This window comes from Chenopodium quinoa, unplaced genomic scaffold (assembly GCF_001683475.1).
Source record: "Chenopodium quinoa cultivar QQ74 unplaced genomic scaffold, ASM168347v1, whole genome shotgun sequence".
NCBI lineage: Eukaryota > Viridiplantae > Streptophyta > Magnoliopsida > Caryophyllales > Amaranthaceae > Chenopodium > Chenopodium quinoa.
The window spans coordinates 1,315,331-1,336,837 of NW_018743292.1; the positions used below are offsets into that span (position 1 = coordinate 1,315,331).

Here is a 21,507-nt window from a genome sequence, read left to right on the forward strand (position 1 = left end):
CTTCAAGATTCTGCTGCCTTTTGTTTTTAGGAATGTTTTTTTAGGTTAAATTTTGTTATTAGGATAATTTATGATCATATGTAAAATGTAAATCCTTAACTTATTTATTTTTAATGTAAAATGTAGATGAAATGTATTTTTTTGGAATAATTAAAGTTATTTAATTTTAATTTATATTTGTTGTTACCTTTGTTAAATTAAAGTATATATAATATATATTATAATACTAGTATGTTACATTTCACATTTGATATTAATTAAAATTATAAGTAATCTAAAACGACAATATTCACATTAATAATGTCGTTGGATTAGGTGATATAAACCGTTGTATAAACCTAAGTCGTTTAATTAGATCTACATTTAGTAATGTTTATTGTATATATTTTAAAATTTATATTTATTGTTACCTTTGTTAAATTAAAGTATATATATAAATATATAATAAATTAATAATACTAGTATGTTACATTTGATACTAATTAAAATAAATAAGTAATCTAAAACGACATTAATAATGCCATTGGACTAGGTCTAGTTGATATAAAACTTTGTATAAACCTAAGCCGTTTGATTAGATCTACATTTATTAACATTAATTGTATTTAGCCATTTAGGTTGTAAATAATTCAATTTGAATTAAGCAGTTTGTAATCAGATTAGTTTAAACAGGTTGCGATTTGAAAACAGTTCGATTTTAACGGTTTAACGGGTTATAGCAGTTCAGTTTAGACGGTTAGCAGATTATAACGGTTCGGTTTATACAGTTTTTCCTGCGATTTAAACGGTTTCGGTTCATAAACGGGTCGGTATAAACGGTTAGCGGGTTACAAATGGTTCGGTTTAAACGGTTTTTTTTTACGGTTTAAACGGTTTCGGTTTATAAATGGTTCGGGTCATTAACGGGTTTATAAACCATTCGGTTCAGTTTCGTTTCGGTTCGGATTTGAGCAGTTTGGTTTGTTATCGGTTTATGGTCCGTAACGGGTTGACATTGAGCGGTTCGATTCAGTTTTGGTTTGATATTGAACGGTTCAGTTCGGTTTTCAGTTTAAATTTATCGGTTTATAAACGGATCGGTCCGTGATGGTTCGGTTCGGTAACGGGCGGTTTCACGGTTCGGTTTGAAAAGTCCCACCCCTAACCGCCATAGATTAGTGTGTAGTATGATTTACAACATCGTTTCTTGTGCTGCGAGGATGTGACGGTCATAAATCATTTGCACAGGTACAGTTTGGAACTGTACTGGATAAGACCTATGAGAGTACTTTAAGAAAATTTAAATTTTGTCATAAGTACATTTCTCATTATGACTATCGAAACTTGTTTCCTCCGACCATGAGTACTGTGAAGTTTTCTTGTTTGAGTACTAGGCTCTTTAATGTTTCCAAACGTCTGCCGTAACTAGGGATCATAACGGGAACACTCAGGAGACTATGTCCTCCTAGTAAGAAGAACTTACAATACAAGACTGGGATTGTCCCCCTACTAACAATAGGGAAAAATGTTTTGTTGTTTACAAGGCCGCTCGAAGAGCGAGATTGCGAGAATGCATGGTCGTGCTCAGATGGATTTTAGAAATCATCTGCTTATTGACAGTCGAACTCGGAGATCGAGAAACACTTCTGAACGTAATAAGGATGACAAAGAATCTTACCTTATAGTTCACAAAGAAACATTAAGTGACATAGGAAATGAGTTATACACTGTATGCACACTTGTCCGGAAGGACAAGTGGGAGATTGAAAGGAATGGTGTCCTTCCAACAAGTGTATTCTTCCGATAAAGGGTTCAGAATTATTACAGAGCTAATTCTTCAGTAAGGTCAAGTGATCGGAATGCCTAGGTGGAGGCCGCTTCCGATCAGTAATATCGAGGTACAATTGATATTACAGCTTAATCTTAATTGAACCCTTCGGGTCGAACCCAATCGAATCACCGATCCGAGACGACGAATTAATCCGAAAGGATTTAATGAGTCGACAGAGGTTTACGAATACAGACGAGGGAAATCGAGCCTAGGGCGTCGAGGCAGAGCGTCGCAAAATCACAAGAGACAAGTACGAGTGTAGCCGTAGCACCACAATGGTCTAACCATGTGGATGCTAGGCTAGTTCGAGCTAGCATGCACCTAGCATGGCTAGGCGCAAGCCTAAGCACACTAGGTGTGCTAGGCGCACCATCGCAAGCTCAAGGCGCACCATCGCAGCCTAGGCGCACCATCGCAGCCTAGGCGTGCCATGGCAGCCCATTGCAGCTAGCAGCGTGCTAGCCTGGGTGCCTGGGTGCGCAAGGCAGGCTATCGCAGCACCATAGCACACCATCGCAACAAGCATGCCTGCGCACATGCGTGCCTTCGCATGGCACTGCATCGCAGCATGCGTGCTTGGGTGCTAGGCACCATCGCAGGCACCACGCACAAGCACAGCACCATGGTAAGCCTTGTGTGAGTGTGCATGTGCGTGGAGGGCATCGCAGCAGCAGCAGCATGCGAGGGTGTGCGAGGCTGGCAAGGCAAGGGCCAGCATGCGTGGCTCGCTAGCAGCACGCATGCTGGGCCACACTAGCAATGGTGCGAGGGAGATGCTGCGAGAGATGCGTGTGTGGGAGGGGATGCCCAACATGCGTGGCTCGCTAGCAGCACGCATGCTGGGTAGGAGAATGCATGTGCGTGCGATAGGGAGTGCTAGGCAGCCAGCAGCACCCAGCACCTAGCACTAGGCAGCACCAGCGCCTAGCACCAAGCATGCGAGGCTGTTGGGCAAGCAGGTGCTAACTGGCTGGGCTGGATGGCACATGCTAGCTGGCGTGCTAGCTGGCAGCAGCCCAGCACCCCCTTTAAGTGAGGCGGTTTTGTGAGGGTGGGGACCAAGGCTTTGGGAAAGCCTTGGGGAGCAAGGCAATGGTCCCCCCCCACCCCTCCATGATCCTCACCTAACCTTCTCTCTCCCTTTTGACACTTGTTGCATTGTGATTGGATTTATTTATTAATTTATTTTAGAAATAAATTAATTAGCAAAATAATTCATTCTCCCACATTGGTTGGGGAATGAAGTTCAAGGGTTCATTTCCCTATAAATACCAAGCTTGGATATTGGGAAATGAACAACCTTGAGTGGAATTAAAAAGGCAACTCTAAGAAAGAGTAAACCTTTGATTCGTAAAACTCATAGTTATTTTGTCCGGGTCTTGACTAACCTTCAAGACTTAGGACGCTCGGGTCGGGTCGAGGGTACGATCCGTCGGAGATCTCGTCTTTTCGGGATTTTGAAGTAAGAGCTCTTTGGGAGCGTAGCACGCGTCAAAGGTATAATTCTTGTTCTTAATCTTGTTTGATTAAGTTTATCATACTTGTTAATTGCTTTAATTAAGGGGCGGGTCTTGGTTGGTTTCCTTCCGCGTAGTGTCGGGTCACTACGAAACCCTACACCCCCTGCCTCTAAAAATGTTAACAAGTGGTTTACAAATGTTACACTGAAGTCACACTGGAAGGTATAGTCTATTAGTCTTTCTCTTTACACCAATACCACCCCCTAATCTCACTAGCCCTAGTCCAGAGGTATTTATGCAATCATACCCCTGATTAATCTAGTAAAAGAGTCATTCCTTTTGCACCATTTTTTCAGCCACTAAAACTTAAGTTGCGCCTATACAAAAAAAATTTCAATCAAGCATTATTATTCTTACAATTTTTTCCCTATAAGTTGTTATCTATTCATCCTACATGCTGCCAGGTACTGTAATATACTTCGTATGCTTTAAACTGATTTAAAGAATTCATTATTCTTAAAAGACTGGAAATTGTGTAATGTCCATATTATCAAGTATATTTCAGCCAAGGCTTATAGTTCAGCCATTATATACAAGAGTGGAGTGGGCAGAAGAAACAGAGACCTGGTCTGCCCTCTTTCTAAGATGACAAATCAAGTACAGGTAGTCTTTCTATTTCATTATTTTTTTGAGTTTGAATATGAAGGAGATTATGAATTTCCCAGCTCAATACTCAAACCTTGTCGATTTGGATGTTTTACCTGATCCTGATATCTGCTCAGCATTACTAAATTCATGGTATGCTTTGGTATGTCTTGTTTAACTGCCTTGTTTTGTTTAACTAGGCCAAGTGTGCGTCAATGTACCAATTTGCATGTCTTGGATCATATTTCGTGGAGGGATTTGCGAATTATGGAGTGCTTAACTCTGCTTATGCTACATGAATATTCTACTATTCTTTACTAGTTTACAGCTGTGTGACAATTTCCTTTTCAATCTGCTCATCTGAAAGTTAGCCCAATATTATCTACTTAAGTTCTAATACAATATTTGTTATAGTTTGTTGTTTATGGCCAATACAATGTATGTGTATAAAGTTTGATTAAAATCAGAAAAATCCAACAGAATTGTACTTTAAAATGTTCTAGTGTATCTAGTCCTTCCATTATATTAGACATTCTAAGAAGATATGACAAGGGGAAAACATATCATGTTTGTGGGCTTCCAAAAAACTACTGTATATCTTTCTAAATGTCCTTTTCTGAAACCATCATAATTTGGAATCATTATTTTAATTGCATAATCTTGTTTTATCTCTAATAATGTTTCTAAACATTTACTGATATTACTCCTGGTTTTGCTGGGGAGATTATTTCCCAGCTAGAAGAAGTGCCCCACTCAGCCACCCCAGCCTCTCCTCCATACACATACATAACACATAAGGAACACTATTCACCTGTAGCTCTTTATTTACCTATTTCGTCTACAATTAATTGTCACACCGTCCCAAAAAAATTGGCCTTTTATAACTGATTATTCGATACCTATTACTACTTCTGTCCCTAAATGATGTGCTTGTTTTTTCCCAAGATAGGAGTATAATATAAAATCTGAACATTTTATACATTTTTTGTTAGTTTACGATCGGATGAATCGCTAAATCTCTTGTAGGCAAGGGGGGATAGGGGTTTCCTTCAGATGGATGGCATTTGGAATAATGACAAGAATATAGCCTTTGGACTAAAACCAAATTTGGTGAAATATTTCCCCATCTCACATCATATAAGCCAACTTTGTGGGGGAAGTGTAACCCTATGATTTAGGGCAATCTCACTATCTTTAGAAAAAACGTCTAATATACTAATTACTAAAGTTTGGAGATGCTCTATTGATATTGTTTTCCTCCTTGTTATCTCACTTTAATTTCTTTTTGGTTGCCCTACTCTCCTTGTCCTACAATCCAAATATCACTAACAAATCTAACTACCATATCAGAAGGTGGTTGTGCAACAACCAACACCATAAATTATGAACACCTGTTAGGGGACCGATGATGGGTCACTCTTAGATTCATACCCATAGGATTTTTTAGAGCATAGTCAAAATACTTTCATTTGTCCTTTTTAGGGGCTTCTTACTTTGGGATGATAGTATTAGCGTTGATCATAAGTCGGATCGAACCAAAAATAGTCATCCTCCAAGTAAAATGTAACGATTGAGTCAAGGACTAAATTGGTCTAAAAATGCGTATTCATGACCCTCTACACCCGAATACCCCCCAACTAATCTAGTCGAATCCTGTTAGACTTGATCAACTCTGCTGCGTATAACATTAGTTAGATGATGTGGGCTTATCCTTTGTAGCTCAAACAAATGGTACAAATTTGTTGGGATGAAATCATCTACAATTAGTCGATGAATGGACATGGTTGAAAAAATTGTTGCTTTCATTCATGTTTTTCTAATAGTAATGTTATTGTCATTAATCGTAGCACATTGATAATAAATTCACAAAACCTAACCAATTTGTAGCTTATTCGGTTCATAATTTCGTCATTGGTAATACAATAATGAACTAATGCTATCTAAAGCAGTTATCTTTCGCAATCTATGAATGATAAACAGTAAATTACTACTACTATGTACTAAGCTTACATCTTAAATGATATCAGAATTAAATTCCAATTTGCTGAATTGCTGATGTAGTTAAATAAAATAAATACCATATTCTTCGTAGGTGTAATGGAGATGTACAGTGTACATACCCTGCTAACCTAATTCAATGCAATGTGCTGTCTATTTCATGCCATAATTTATATGAGTACTCAAGCAAGGATGGATATGGACTTACTCGTCCAATCTTTCTCTCGAAATTATAAAATGAAAATATTTCGTGATCATAAGAATATGCAACAAAGGGATTCGTTTTGTAAAATACTAATATACCATTGGAACTTTTATGAAGGCTTTTGTCTATGTAGGGTTGAATCCCTCTCTTATATACTTATTTTTCACTGAATATAAACCGTGAAAGTGTGTAATGATTATAAAAAGAAGATTAGGGGAGAAAAAGAAAAAAAAAACAAACAAACAAACAAAATAAATTGCAAGACTTCCTTGTATTATTCATACTCAGCTCGTTTACATATTTTAATATGTTATTTAACCATGATGATTAAGCCCGTATAGAGTTACTATGGAATTTCAATGCTGGTACGTACAATAATTAAACCACTAATACTTTGTAGCTTTTTTCCTAGGTTAGTAATGCTTTGGAAAAAAAAAAAAAGAGAGAGAGAGAGAGAGAGAGAAAAAAGAAAGGAAACTACCCTTGATTCTTTTTGAGTAAACGTTAATATCAACAAAACTAGTCGATTTAGAAGAAGTTAGATTTGAGATTCAGATTGAATCCTATTTCAATTACTTATTTTTTGTGAATATAATGAATAACCAAAATCAAAATGTGTATAGGGGGGAGAGAATTGGCTACCCTTTTCTATCAAAGCAAGATCTAGAAGTAAGGAATGTTTATAATTTCAAAGTTTGATTTTGTTACATTACCATGTGATCCTTTATATATGATCAACCGCCTAAATGAGTAAATGCTTATTACTTTCTTATTTGATAGTCACCACTCACCCATCATCAATCATATCATCAATCATATGATTTGGACCGCCCATGAACGTTTTTGAAAAATACAATATTATATATACATAAATATTGCCAAATAATGTATAATTTAATCATAAATTTTTTAACGGAGTATTCCATGTAAGTAATTTAGTATTAAATCTAGAGAGACGGATAATATTTTATACTTATAAGATATACTAGAAGCATTAAAACCTCTAAGCAACACTAAGCTAGCTCAAAAATCAAAGCACCCAAATTTCAATAACTAATCTAAATTAATTAAACAATTCATCCATCAAAGTCGCATCCAAAACACAGTTACAAAGGTGATAATGTTCCCTTAAAAACTGCTAATGATTCTTCCACCATGCGCAAAATCTGTTATAAATTAGAGTATTAATCGTATATTATACACTTGTGTATTATATGTGTGAATTGAGCATAGGTTATTAGTTCAATCACAAAGAAAGTAATAAGGGATATTTAATATTCTCCACTTCGAAAAAGAAACCAACAATATAAGGTTTAGGTGGGGGTGGCATCAAAGTGGCTCATTGGCCATTATACTTTGAACTTATATGCTTAAACAAAGTATTCCACTTTTATTTTTAAGTGTTTTGGACCTTTTCTTGATTTAAAAATTCATAATATCGGATGTTTTTGCTCATTTATGAAATAAGCATATAACTTATCATGACTCGTCTTCCAATATGATCTCTCTCAACTCTTATTATAAAGCCAATCAATGTGACTCCAAGCTTTTTTTTTTTTTTTTTTTTTTTTTTAATTGAATAGATATGACTCCAAGCTAATTAATTATTCAAAGACATATCATGAAAAATGTTGTTAAACGGTACGTAAGCTCTTTCCACAATGAATGAGATCAATCTACTTGTATAAAATTATAAAATCAGTGGACTTTTATATTGTAACTTGTACAAAGTAACACTATTATCATTATTATTATTATTAAGGACGTCTATTTTACCCTCGTACCATACATACAACTCAAGACCCTCACATAATGGACTCTGAGTTTGATTTTTTGCTTGTGCGGAGAAACGTTTTGTCTAGTAAGGCATCTAATTTACACTCGAGCACATATACAACTCAGCAACGCATATTTAACAGACTCTAAATGTGTCACACGTCATCTTGAATGCATCTTCTTCCAAATACATCCGAATGTACATTAAATTTAATGAGAATGCCAAAATCATATCGGAAGAAACATCCTTTCCCTTTCCACCCCCATCTCTTTCTCACATCTTAAAGTTTCCACCCACCATCATCTACCATTGGGATCCACATCATAGATTCCATGCTTTCATGAAAAATGGAAAGAGATAGAGAGAGAAACATACAAACAAAAAATAAAGGAGGCAAAATGAATCAGAAACCATCCAAATTTAGACCAAAGGGACAGTATTAGAAATTTAAAGCAAATAATACAATTTAGCTCAAACTTTTCATGTAATGTTTATACATCAATAAGAAGTTAAGAACCAAATGCCCCCACCCACCCATCATTTTCAGTCCATACAAAATTATATGGAGAAAAAAGAAGCCGCATGAATTTTCCTCATTTTATCCAATACAAGTTTTATTTTTTTAATACCTTATAAATTTATAATATACTTGTATTTTGCAAGTGCAAGAATAAGAAATAAATAAATAAAATTCATACAAAATTTCATATATTCAGTGATTATATATTACTTGTATGAGTTATCGACTTATCATACATTGATACATGTTTTTGATACGTGTCAAGGGCTTTTTTCATTTAGTACTCCATAACGAATTGTCTTTGGAATAATAAAAATATCAAGATTCATGAACAAAAGAAATATTACATAGATATTTGATTAATTGATTAAATGTAAAAAAATAACCAAAAGAATCACCTTAGCTGGGCAACAACTTTGCAAATAGCCCAGATAGGTTCCCATTTATCTTTTCTTTTTAGTTTCTGTAGTAATAATAATAAATAATCAAATAATATATGGTAAAAAAAATTCTTGAAGAATGTCCTCCAACTCCCTCCTATTGTTAATTGTAGTCTTCTGAATTCTGACCTGAATCTCGAAAATAAAAATGAAAACTTGGGTTTTCACTCTTTCCAGTTCAAGCAAGCACTACTGAGCAGCAATCTGATCAAGCCATGCCCCCAGAGTCGAATGGTCCACGGATTGTTCCTGAGAGTTAGAATTTGAACCATCGGCACAGAGCATTGAACCAGATACTGCATTACTCGGCACCTCTTTATTTTCGGAAGATGGTGAATCCTTGACCAACGATTGAACCCAAGAAAGATCAGGCTCCTCACCATTATTCCCGACTGTATAAGATCGCTTCAAATGAGTCAACTCGTCGCCATTGATAGACCAATCAGCTCTCCCGTTGGTTGAAAATTCCCACTTAGACCATGAACCCACATTCACAGGAGAGCCAGATATCCCACCAGTCTCAGGTATGAGGTCCCGAGGCAGATTAGCACCAAGATCACGTGCACTCAAACTGCGCATCTGCTGGTGTTTGTCACGCAAGGCAAGTACAGATAAACGAGCATTGAAAGAAGACTGAGGATCGATGCCTCGAGGTGAAGACATCATACCAGGTGAAGATGGCCCAAATGAAGGCTGTAAAAGGGAATGATCAACTGGTTTGGGGGAAAAAACTTTGGTATTTATAGGTGACAACATGCTTTGTTGCTGCTGCTGAAAGTGGTTAAAAACTGCTGACTTGTGTGAAGGAGAAAACACGGATGCTGCAAGTGGATCAGAGTACCGAGGGGATGAGATCTCAGCAGAGAAAAGCTCATCAAGGTTGGATGGAGCCAGAGATTTTGGGCGAGCTGAGAGATTCCCATGTGCAAAGCAAGACATATCATTAAGGATATGACGTTGCTCCATATCCTGCAGCATACTCAACTCCTCAGCTGGAATATCTCTCGCATTTAGAGATGATCTCAGACGGCTACTTTGGATATTGTTGGCCTGAATGTTGCTACCTGGAAGATGCAAGGTAGGGATGTTCTGCTGCTGCCAACCTGCAGAGTGAGAGATCCCATTCCCAGATGGAGAGAGTGGTGGTGTGAATGGTGACGGTGACATGGCAGATGCTGCAGATGGTGAACCAGGAAAGAGATTAAGGGCAGCAGCCATATCCATAACAGCTGCAGAGGCTACTGAACGGGGTGAAGGAACAGCAGATCCCGTTGATGCATAGAGAGGTCGAAGTTCCTCAGGGGTATGTGCAAAGAAGCAAACACGACGATTACAGCTTGTGCCATCCTTGCACAGTCTAGTCCTGTATTGTGCTGGATGTAGCCAGCATTCAAACACACCATGAGCATATTCACACATATCACCACGTCTACAAGTACCCTTACGAAACTCAGGACAAGGGACACAACTGTAATGGAATTTCCTGGGGTCCCTTCTCCTAGCATTCTCCCCTGGGTGGACAAAGGGGCACTCAGTCCAGTCATGGGAATAAGCTCGTGAACATGGTCGAATCTTAAATGAGTACATTCGAAAATCATCAGTAGCATAAATGCTATTCTTTATATCAGGTAGAGATGGGTCTACAGGGTACTCCTTCTTTGCGGACATAGGAGATGAAGGAGCCTCTAATCCAGAGGAGATAGATTTGTTCTCCGAAAGAGTAGGGATAACCAAAGGAGCAACCTTCAACCCATTGCCTAAATCGCGGAGATCTTTCTGATCAGTAGAATCATGGCAATTAAGCATATCTTCAAGGGCAACTTGCAGCTGAGGAAGCATCTGGGAAACAGTGATCACATCACATGGTCGATTCCCTTTGGCATCAACTAGATTCGGATCAGCACCATTGGCCACAAGCAGCTTCACTGCATCAACAGCATCTAAAGATCCACCAGAAGCAGCACAATGAAGGGCAGTGCACTTATCAGGGCCACAAGCACAATTAACATCCACCTCTGAGAGAGAAAGAATAAACTTCATCACATCCAAACTTCCGTACATAGATGCAACCATCAACGGTGTCCTGTACTCCAATACCATCCCCCGAGCACCCAACTGCCGGCCATACCATAAACCAATCTCGTCGATTACATTAGGTTTCGTCTCTATACACTGTTTAAACCCTTCAACATCATTATCAGCTGCAAGCTCAAGCAGCTCAGAAAAACTAATCTTCGCCTCAAAGATTTCACTAGAATTGCTCGTTTTCACATCCATAATCACAGCAAAACTAACTGACAAAAAAGTTCAACCTTACTTCCTCTAGCCTTCAAGGGTCTACATACACGCTTCGATAACCCGAAAATCAATCTGATAATCACCAATCAACCTCTATATCAGTCATTAATCTCTTGTTGACATGTATAAATCCGATTGTTTTATCAATTAATGCAGAAAATCAGCAAATTAATACAGAAAATCAACAAAAACTTGCTCTTTAATACAGGTTATCAGTTCTAACAACAGCTTATCCATAAAAAAATAACCAAACGAATGCTTAAAAGAAAAACCCAGAATTTGATTTAGCTTAGAACGCATATATGAAATTACTAAACTACATGTATTTCACAAATTAACCCCACAAAAAATAATTAACAAGGTTGAAAAAAAACACAGGAATATAGATGAAAAATAAATTAAAGTTAATAATCAGAATAACAAAAAAGAAATACTTACTGAGTTCAAATGAATTAATTGGATTGTGAACAGCAAACTGAATATTCATCTTCTGAATTCAAGAAAACCCACCAAAATCACAAATTCATGGATCTACTGAAGCTCGAACCCCATAAAAAATGGAGAAAAACCCATTTCAAAGAAACTGAATTTAATCACCATTTTTGTACTTCTTATTCAAAATAATCACAGTAAAAAGGAAACAAAAAATAAATAAAAAAAAGTAACGTATTAGAGAAGAATAAAAGATTGGAACTTTAGGGAAAAAATTAAATAAAAATGAGTTTGATTTGATTATTATTCATTGAATGAACAAATGAATAAATGAATTCCCTCTCACTTTCTCTCTCATAAAAATTTGTTTCAGAGTGCAGAGAGAAGATGAAAAAGAAGAGAGAGAAAGAGGGGGTGAAGAGAGAGAAAGATTGGGAGAGTCTGTTTAAATTTGCAGGAAGAAGAGTGGGGGTAATGGGGAACCAGAAGAAGCGGTGAGTGTAATAGGGGGTAGGTGACTGAGGGCATAGCTTTGGTAACCGTATAAAGCGGTAGACCATTCAGTGGACTTCACTTTGAAAATTCAACTGAATTTGGGGTTTTCCTTTGGTGTCCGAAGTTGTGGATATAAAGGTGGAGATTTTGGGGTACTTTAGTCAAACTTTAGTCAAAAATTACACCATTAAGCACGACTGAGGTGGCCAGTGGGCCGGGTTGGACCCAGCCCACCCTAACTCGCACGGCTGGTGGGTCACGTGGGTCCGACCCGGTTTCAATCCGGTACAGCCCGGCACAGCTCGGATTTAATCCGGGTTGTGTCGTGGGTCCAAAATTTTCGACACAACCCATTTCAACCCAGCTCAGTTTAACCCGTTTGATTCGACCCAAATCGCACAACCCGTTTTGACTCATTTAATTCGACACACCTAGCCCGTGAACCCACCTAACCCGACCCACCTGGCACAACCCAGCCCGCACGGCCCACCCGCACGAATGACCCACCCAACCCGCACGAGCCAACCCACCTAACCCGCACGCATGACCCACCCAACCCGCACGGCCGGCACAACCCGCACGGCCCGCACAACCCGCACGGCCCGCACAGCCCGCACAATTCGCACGACCCGCACGGCCCGCACGGCCTAACATCCATTTTTAAAAAAAAACGGCTAGTTTTTTGTATCTAACGGCTAGTTTTTTGTATCTAACGGCTAGTTTTTTAAGTGTATGATCATCCATTCTATTTTTCCTATAAATACCAATTCCATTTCACTCAAATTTCCACACAAATTCAAGCTTTCTTTCTCTCTTACTTAAAAATTCTTATTGTTCTCAAATTCTCAAGTGTTATATAGAGTTATATTTTTGTTAAAAAAAATCTCCTTAATATTATTATTAGTATTCTTAAGATTCTAAAAAAAAAAGTTCTTCTCCATATTATAATTAGTAATCATACAAAAAAAAAATGAGCTCAAGAGGAGGAATGGGAAGGAGTCAAAGTGGTGGTCGAAGTGGTAGCCAAAGGAGTGGTGGTGCAAATTTTTCGTATGAAATTAATACGGAAAATTTAAACCAATTTGTCAATGAATATGGAGATTATGGTTTAGGAGATAGGCAAAATATTCAAACGTCTCCACCACAACATTTCTCCCACGAGTCCCACCAATCATCAAGTTCAACTATGCCACCTCCATCGCAACCAACATCTCAACCTTCATCTCAAGGTAATTTCTAATTAAATTTTTATTGTTATGAATATTTAAAAAAACTATTATTAATGATTATAAAGTTAGTTTAGTTTCCAATTTTCTATGATTTACAATTAGTTAATTACCATGAAAAATGTGTTTAAATAAGTATAATTAAAATATTTAAAATTTAAAAGCTTATTTTCATGAATAGCATTTAAAAATTAATTTTAATAATTTGATTTATGAAAGGTGGTGGCGGTGAAAGTAGAGGTCGAGCACATTTTTCTTGGGTGTGGAAACATTTTGAACGAGTTGAGGTCACACCCCCGGGATGGCAACCTGGTCAACCAAAGAGGTTCACGTGTACATGCCTAGTTTGCAAGGCGCTAGGTGCAAATGTCAAGTCATATAATTGGAAAACGGGAGATGGAACCGGAACCTTGAGTCGGCATTTGCAAAATAAACACGACTTGTTCGAAAATGGCCCCCGTCCTTCGGGGGGTGGCGTCCAAACACAATTGGGTGGATACATGAACCAACCCGGCGGAGGTACACCTTTCATTTATAATAAAGATAGAATGATTGATGAAATGAGTACTTTAGTTATTGCTAATGAATACCCTTTTAGTTACGGTGAAAATGCAAACGTTGAGCATTTTAATAAAGTTGCATTACAACCTGCATTTACTCGTGTCCCCCGAAATACCCTAAGACGTTATACACAAACTTCTTATTATAAGTATAGGAGTGGTTTGATTGAATTATTTCGTACTTTTGATGGTCGTGTTAGTTTTACAAGTGATACATGGACTTCTAGTTTTGGCGAACCTTTTCTTTGCATTACTGCTCATTGGGTGGATGATGATTGGTTTATTCAAAAACGTATACTATGTTTTCAAGCTATGGAAGAAAGGCATACCGGTTTTAACATCAAAGTTCGTATTTTGGATTGTTTAAAAGAATTTCACTTGAATAATAAAGTTTTTTCTTTGTCTCTTGATAATGCAACTGCAAACACAAAGTGTATTGACTATTTGAAAAATGACTCCGAGTTGAATTTGTTGTTGGGTGGTAGTCTCTTGCATGTTAGATGTTGTGCTCATATTTTGAATTTGTCTGTTCAAGAGGGTCTCGCTGAGTTGCAACCATTGCTAAACCCAATTAGAACAGTTATAAAATGGATTAGGATTACTCAGTCAGTTAGAAGAAAGTACATAGCTATGTGTAAAGAGAGAGGTCTTAAGAAAAGACAATGGTCTATTGATACCCCTACCCGTTGGAATTCTACTTTCAAGTTGTTGAGTGATGCTATAAAGTATCGTGATATTTTGACCCAACTTTACAATGAGACTCGTGTTGATCCTACTGAGTTAATAACCGAAAGTCATTGGACTAATGCTTCTTTTGTTCGTGATGTTTTAAATGCTTTTGATAGTGCAACTCATATTTTCTCTTATATTTATGAGCCTAACGTTCATTTAGTCATAATTGAGTGTGTTAAAGTTGTTCACACCATCGAAGAGCATATGAAGATTGATGGACTTCGTCCCGTTCTTGATAGCATGAAACGTAAGTGGCATACTTATTTTAGTGAATTTCCAATCATTTATGGAATTGCTGCTATTCTTGACCCCGGTGTCAAAGCTGAAGGTTTGGAAAATCTTTTAGAATTTTATTATACAAGTTTAAGTATCGATTATGATGTTAGTGAATATATTAACAAATGCAAATCTGTTTTGGGAGACCTTTATGATCATTATGCATCTATTTATGGTTTTGATTTGGCAACACCAGCTACTACTAGCACTTCCGATTCTAGATTTGGTTTTCTTGATAAAGTTATGAAAAAAAAAACACAAAGCATCTACATCATTCTCATCATCATCTTCTTCAACACTTGCTATTAATGATTATTTGTCATATCAACATGAGACCAACAACAACTTTCAAATTATAAAATGGTGGCAAGAACGTAAAAAAAGTTTTCCTATATTGGCGAGAATTGCAAAAGATATACTTGCAGTTCCCGCTTCATCTGTTGCTTCCGAGTCTGCTTTTAGTGCAGGTAGAAAAGTGTTAGATGAAAAAAGATCTCGCTTAACTCCGGAAAGCATTCAAATTTGTGTTTGTAAGAAAGATTGGGATCAAGCTGAAAGAAGAACTCAAGGTTTAAAGGAAGACGAAGACGATGAAGATGATCCTGTGATGATATTGGAGTCGTCAACGGATGATGCAGCTTCCGGGGATGATGATGCAACAAACATGGGTGGCTAGAAAAGTCTAAATCAGGTACGCTAAGAACTACGTGGGCTTTGATTCTTTCGGGATACGTAGGCAACTTATTTTTCGAAAATTACAATTTAATTGCAAAATTAAATTTTAGTTTTCTAAAGATAGGTCCAAGCCCCCCCCCAAATTTCAAAAGAAGTACAATATAAGAACTACGCTGGCTTTGATTCCTTATTTTATAATATAAGGATACGTAGGCATCTTAATTAAGAGCAAGCCATCAAATTGTTAATTTTGTAAAAATTAAAACACCACACAACCCACCCGACCCTAACCCACGAACCCACCCGACCCTAACCCACAAACCCACCCGACCCTAACCCACCTAACCCACAAACCCACCCGACCCTAACCCACTAACCCACCCGACCCTAACCCACCTAACCCACAAACCCACCCGACCCTAACCCACTAACCCACCCTTCGACCCACCCTAACTCACTAACCCACCTTGACCCGTCTAACCCACGAACCTAGCTCGACCCACCCATGACCCGTCTAACCCACAAACCCAGCTCGACCCACCCACGATCCGTCTAACCCACAAACCCAGCTCGACCCACCCACGACTCGTCTAACCCACGAACCTAACCCTGGTGTGTCCAACTTCTCCGACCCAACCCACGACCCGGCCCACCCTACCCTACGTGTGTCGTGCCGTGTGTCATGAAACCCCAACCCGCGACCCACCTAACCCTAACCCAGCTCGCACGACTCGCACGGTGGACACCTCTAAGCACGAGTCTATTAGACTTTTGGTTATTGTTTTTGACTTGTATCAAATCAAACAATATAAATATACATGTAATAGTAAGATAAATTATGCTACAATGAAAATAAGTTTTAATACCTCAAAGCTTAATTCGTACTATGAAAATAATTTCAAAGTTACTCGTATACAAAGTTCAAGTTACTCGTATATACAAAGTATGAAGCAAGTTACATTAGAGTTTTTGTCCAGAATTTATCTTAAGCTATTTGATTTTAGTGAGGAATGAGGAGATGGAGGAATGATTAGTCCGATTGAGGGATGGTTAGTTCCTCCATCTCCCCCCCCACCCAAGTGATAGGGGGTTCGATTCCTCACAACCCCCATTCCTGTAATAAGGTGGGAGTCCACCCTGTAGTTTATCATTTAAAAAAAAACTATTTGATTTTATTTTGTTTGAACTAGTGAGTTTTTGGCCAACATGCTTCCGAAAATGAAACTCTACAACAATAGATTTCAAATTCCGTAATATCTTATTTTTTCAAGTCATGGGTCATATATTCTTCTTCATTGAAACTTGGCTACTTAATTCTCCATGGCGTTATAATATGGTGGATGTTGAGATGGGAAAATTGTGCTACCTTTGGGAAGAGTTAATAAATCTTTTGGAATATTACTTAGTTATCTTCACACCAACTACAAGGAGGTGTATATTAAGTGAAAAAGCTTGATTTTCAAAGGGTAGCGTCTTGGTTGACCTTAGGATCACTACAAAAATGACCATATAGAAACGGAATTAAATTAGAGATGGAATTAAAAATCCATCTCTAAATTAATTTAGAAACAGAATAAAAAAATCTGTTTCTAAATTAGAAACGGAATTAAAAAATCAGTCTCTAAATTAGAAACGGAATTAAAAATCTGTCTCTAAATTAGAAACGGAATTAAAAATTTGTCTCTAAATTATAAACGGATTTTTTTCCATTGCTAAATTAGAAACGGTTTTTTTTTTTCCTTTGCTAAATTTGGAGACAGATTTATTTTTTCCGTTGCTGATATGAGCGACGGATTTTTAATTCCGTCTCTAAATTATTTTCGAAACGAATTATGTAAAATATTACTTTAGAGACGAATTATGTTAACTAAAATCCGTCTCTATACTAGAAATGGGTTTGAAAATCCATCTCTAAACTAGAGACGGATTTGAAAATCCGTTTCTAAACTAGAGACGGATTTAAATTCCGGCTCTAATATTTCTGTCACTTATTATCAATTATGTGCGTAGAAGTAAACAAATAATATTTGGTATAGTTGGTAAGAGTTTCACTATGTGACTTTGAGGTCACGGATTTAACTCCTACCTATTGCGATTCTAGGGATTGGGGGTTCAAGGAGCCTTACATACAATATCGAGTCGGGTTGACCCGAGTGAGATCAAACTGATTAGTATCTACATTTAGACACAAAATAATTTTGCCAACGGACTAATTCCGTTTCAAAATCTGTCGCTACCTGTATTTAGCGACAGAAAAGTACAATCTAGCAACGGATTTGATTTGTTGCTAAATGTCTATTTTTTGTAGTGGATATAGGTAAGATAAGACGAGGCATCTTAAGATATGATTACCAAAGGGGGCCTAAGGCATGAATTATATAGTTATGGGCAGCGAGTAGGCCTTTTGGGTCCCTATGGGAACTTAATCATATCAAGCCCCATTTCAGGTATATTGAACTTGTTATCGAAAACTCAAGTGATGATATAGGATATTAATTGGAAAACTCTTCCTTGCCACACTCACTTTGCTCCATTCTCATTTCATAATAATCCCCGCACGCTTTGAAAGTATCAAATACCTATCCGCGCATGTTTCCAATGCTTATCTTATTTTTAGGGATTTCAGTCATTTTTACCATATTTTTTCTTAGTTTTCAATTTATTACCTTAATTAAAAAATTAATTTTCATAAATAAACATTGCCAAGCTTAATAACCATGTGTTAGATTCCAACGAGTTTTGAGTTAGTATTTTGTTACTTTCAATTGAGTGTTCTTTGGAAATATACAAGTTAAATTTAATGTAAAGCACTAAGGGGTCGTTTGGTTGGATCATTTGGAATGGAGTTATAATCCATTACATCTATTTTTTTGTTTGGTTAAGGTTTTTAGTAATGGAATCTCATGCCCAAGGGATTCTAACTCTACCCCATACCTATTGAATCCCATACCCACTTCCCCCCCTTAAGATTCACAATCCATTCTATTAATGAATAATACAATCCATTCCAACATTAAAACAAACAACTTTAGCCTAGTATGGGTTTTAGAATCCATACCTATCTAGTATGAGATTGCATTCCAACCCATTCCAATATAATGAACCAAACACCCCCTAAAGCTCCATAAGGGAAGGCAAGCAACTCAAGGGTGGTTGGTTGGCTGGTGCACCTGTAATACCCTAGAAATTCCTTTCCCTTAAAATACCTATTTTGCTATTTTTAAAATACAAATTAGGAAATTCTAAGACATTATCGCCACTGTGAAAACAGCTAAAGAAATTATCAAATACTCACAACTGAAGACTCACTTCAAAAACCATTCAAAACAAGTTAACTTAAAAAGTCAAACCAAACGAAATTAAAGTCAAAAAAAGTCAAACTACAACTTGGAACCATTGTAGACCCTTATCAACCCAAAACAAGTTTTAAAAACCTTTGTGTTAGTCTCACAAGCAAAATATATGATAAGCAAAACAATAAACCACAACATACTCTTATAGAAACTAAGCATGATTCGCTCTTCACTCATGCCCATCATGAATATGTTTCATCACCTGAAAAGCTTCTCTTTACTTTGTCCCCACCACTCGCCATTAGAAATGGGTCAGCGTAGGGCCAAGATAAAGACAAGGCCAAACAAACATACAAACACACAATCAACAATGCTGAGTACATAAGCGTAAACAATACACACTAACATGCTTTCATTCTATCAACACACAACTTACCTTGTTGCACCTGTTTACAAGCATACAACACAACCAACCAATAAATAGCTAAATAAATTGCTTATTTAATTTGATTACGCATGAAGCGGGTTTCCCACTAATTCCCTGCCCCAAATAAATTGAGATAAACTACACCGGGAGCTAACCATGTAGGCAAATGCCACATGAAAGTGATAGGACGTCCTGCGCATAAAATAAACAAAGGAAAATACAGCATCCTGTACTCCCGGTAGAAGTTATGGTCAAAATAAAGTCGCATAATTCCCCCCATATGTTCATACTCGAGGTATATACGTTCCAAGAGTTTTAGTGCGTAATCTCTTTCACTTTACATGATTTAAATTTTTTTTGACTTGGTGATGAATTTCAAACCATAATACAATCAATCATAATAAATCATTCAAGCAATCAAACACACCAATTTAATTCTTGAATAATTAGTGACCGCATAAATTTAATGTTGAACCCTTTTTAACTACCTCGGCGTTAAATAACACCTTAAGCGCATAAAGCACCGCAAATCCTATCCCTCGATGTTTAGAACACCTTAAGTGCACTTAGACACCGCACTACATTTTATTGTTGTGTACTAAGACACTTAATAGCTCAATTCCCATACTGAAAGCATCAATAAAAATTATATGAACCATAATAAAATTCCCTTTTTATGTTCCAAACCAAATTAAACATTTAGTTTAATTAAACATGTTCTCAATCATGCCAATAATTAAAGTGTGGTTCATATTCAACATGCCAACATGATTAATTCCAATCATCAATTCACCACAATAATTCATACTTCACAAATCAATCACCAACATCAATCCATTCAACAATTCCAACCAATACCTATCATGATACTACCTTGGAATTAATTAAACAAAGCCTAGCATGCTTCTATACACTTAAATAATTACCGAGTACGCGAACGTACCTCGAATATGATCTCAAAAACGTCACAACTATACGAAATCACTCACTTGGAAATCTCCTACAACCCAAAATTACAAAGAGACATTAATACCTATTCAATATAAATTTTTAGCAATATATACACTCTTTAAACCTTCTAAAACAAGCAGAAAATTAATTTAAAACCCCTACTTTTATTCCCAATTAATGGGTAATTAAAAATCATTTCAAGAAACATAATTCTAACCTTTATGTAAAAATTCCAGCTTTATAAAAACATGTAAAATTGCCGTAATTATGTTTAAAAACACCTATTTCAATAATTCCAACCAACTACAATCAATTTCCATCAATATACATTAATTTAGAAACCTAGGGTTTTCAATTTGGGGCTTTTTAATTCAAAAACTAAATTTGAAAATTATATACATACTAATCATAATCAAACATCATAAAAATCTTCACAAAACTCAAAAATAATAATTGAATCAAGGCTAGATTAAAAATTAAAACAAAAGAGTTTTTTTTTTTGAACAACACGCACAAGGGGAGGGAGGACGGCTGTCGCCACCTCCGACCGCCAACTGCTTTCGGAGAATGCTGGTGGTGGCCGATCGGCGGTGGTGGCGGCAGCCGGCCTCCCATGCGGTGTGTGGGTGTGGGTGTCGTGCAAGGTGAAAGCAAAAAGGGGAAGGGGGAAAATTAAGGGAGAGAAAATAAGAGGAGAGAGAGAGTGTTTACTTTTGGGTATTCTCCACCTTGGGCAAAATCTAACTTGCTCATAAAGGGTATTTATACTACCTTTCAAAACCCTCCTAACATTACCCTTTCTACCCTTAATGATCCCTTCTCCTATTCAAACTAGTCATTTGACTTTCTTTAAATACCATTGACTTTAAATTCTTTTTTTTTTTTTAAATAATATGCCCCAAAATTAATAATAAAATAAAATATTTTCAAAGTAATTAAGTAAATAAAAGTGGACCTTTAATTAAAATAAATCTTTTTTAAATTAATAAAATACCATAAATAATTCATTTCAAATTATTTAAATGCTTCATAAAATAATGATTTAAATTAAAATACGTATAAAAATACGAGGTATAACAACACCTCAGCAACCTGGGCCTTTCTCCGCTCCTAAGAGATGTGGTTGGGCCTTCTACAGTATTATAACAACAAACGCAACAATGAAGCTACATACTTCTTGTTCCGTCGTCCCATAATCGATTGTAGTCGCATTAACGCTCTGTGTCACAAGTTCCTCTTTGCTACACGACTCCGTCAATAATTAATTGAGACTACTATGTACCAATT

General features: G+C 36.9%; 1 protein-coding gene across 2 annotated transcripts; it reads right to left on the reverse strand.

Moving 5' to 3' along the window:
- Positions 1–8,662: 8,662 nt before the first annotated feature.
- LOC110736217 (zinc finger CCCH domain-containing protein 24-like) lies at positions 8,663–12,179 on the reverse strand. 2 transcript variants are annotated; one of them, XM_021916380.1, is made up of 2 exons: positions 11,592–12,179; positions 8,663–11,246 (listed from the first exon to the last, which is right to left on the reverse strand). In XM_021916380.1, exon 2 carries the CDS (start codon positions 11,130–11,132, stop codon positions 9,045–9,047), a length of 2,088 nt encoding a protein of 695 aa, XP_021772072.1. In that variant the 5' UTR covers positions 11,133–11,246; positions 11,592–12,179; the 3' UTR covers positions 8,663–9,044. The 2 variants fall into 2 exon arrangements, with proteins under 2 accessions (XP_021772072.1, XP_021772071.1); XM_021916379.1 differs by having other exon boundaries at positions 8,663–11,225; positions 11,592–12,178.
- Between the last annotated feature and the right edge of the window lie 9,328 nt (positions 12,180–21,507).

What these genes read in the sequence shown, in the direction of transcription:
- LOC110736217 (XM_021916380.1), bottom strand. Translation starts at nt 11,132, where the DNA reads ATGGATGTGAAAACGAGCAATTCTAGTGAAATCTTTGAGGCGAAGATT.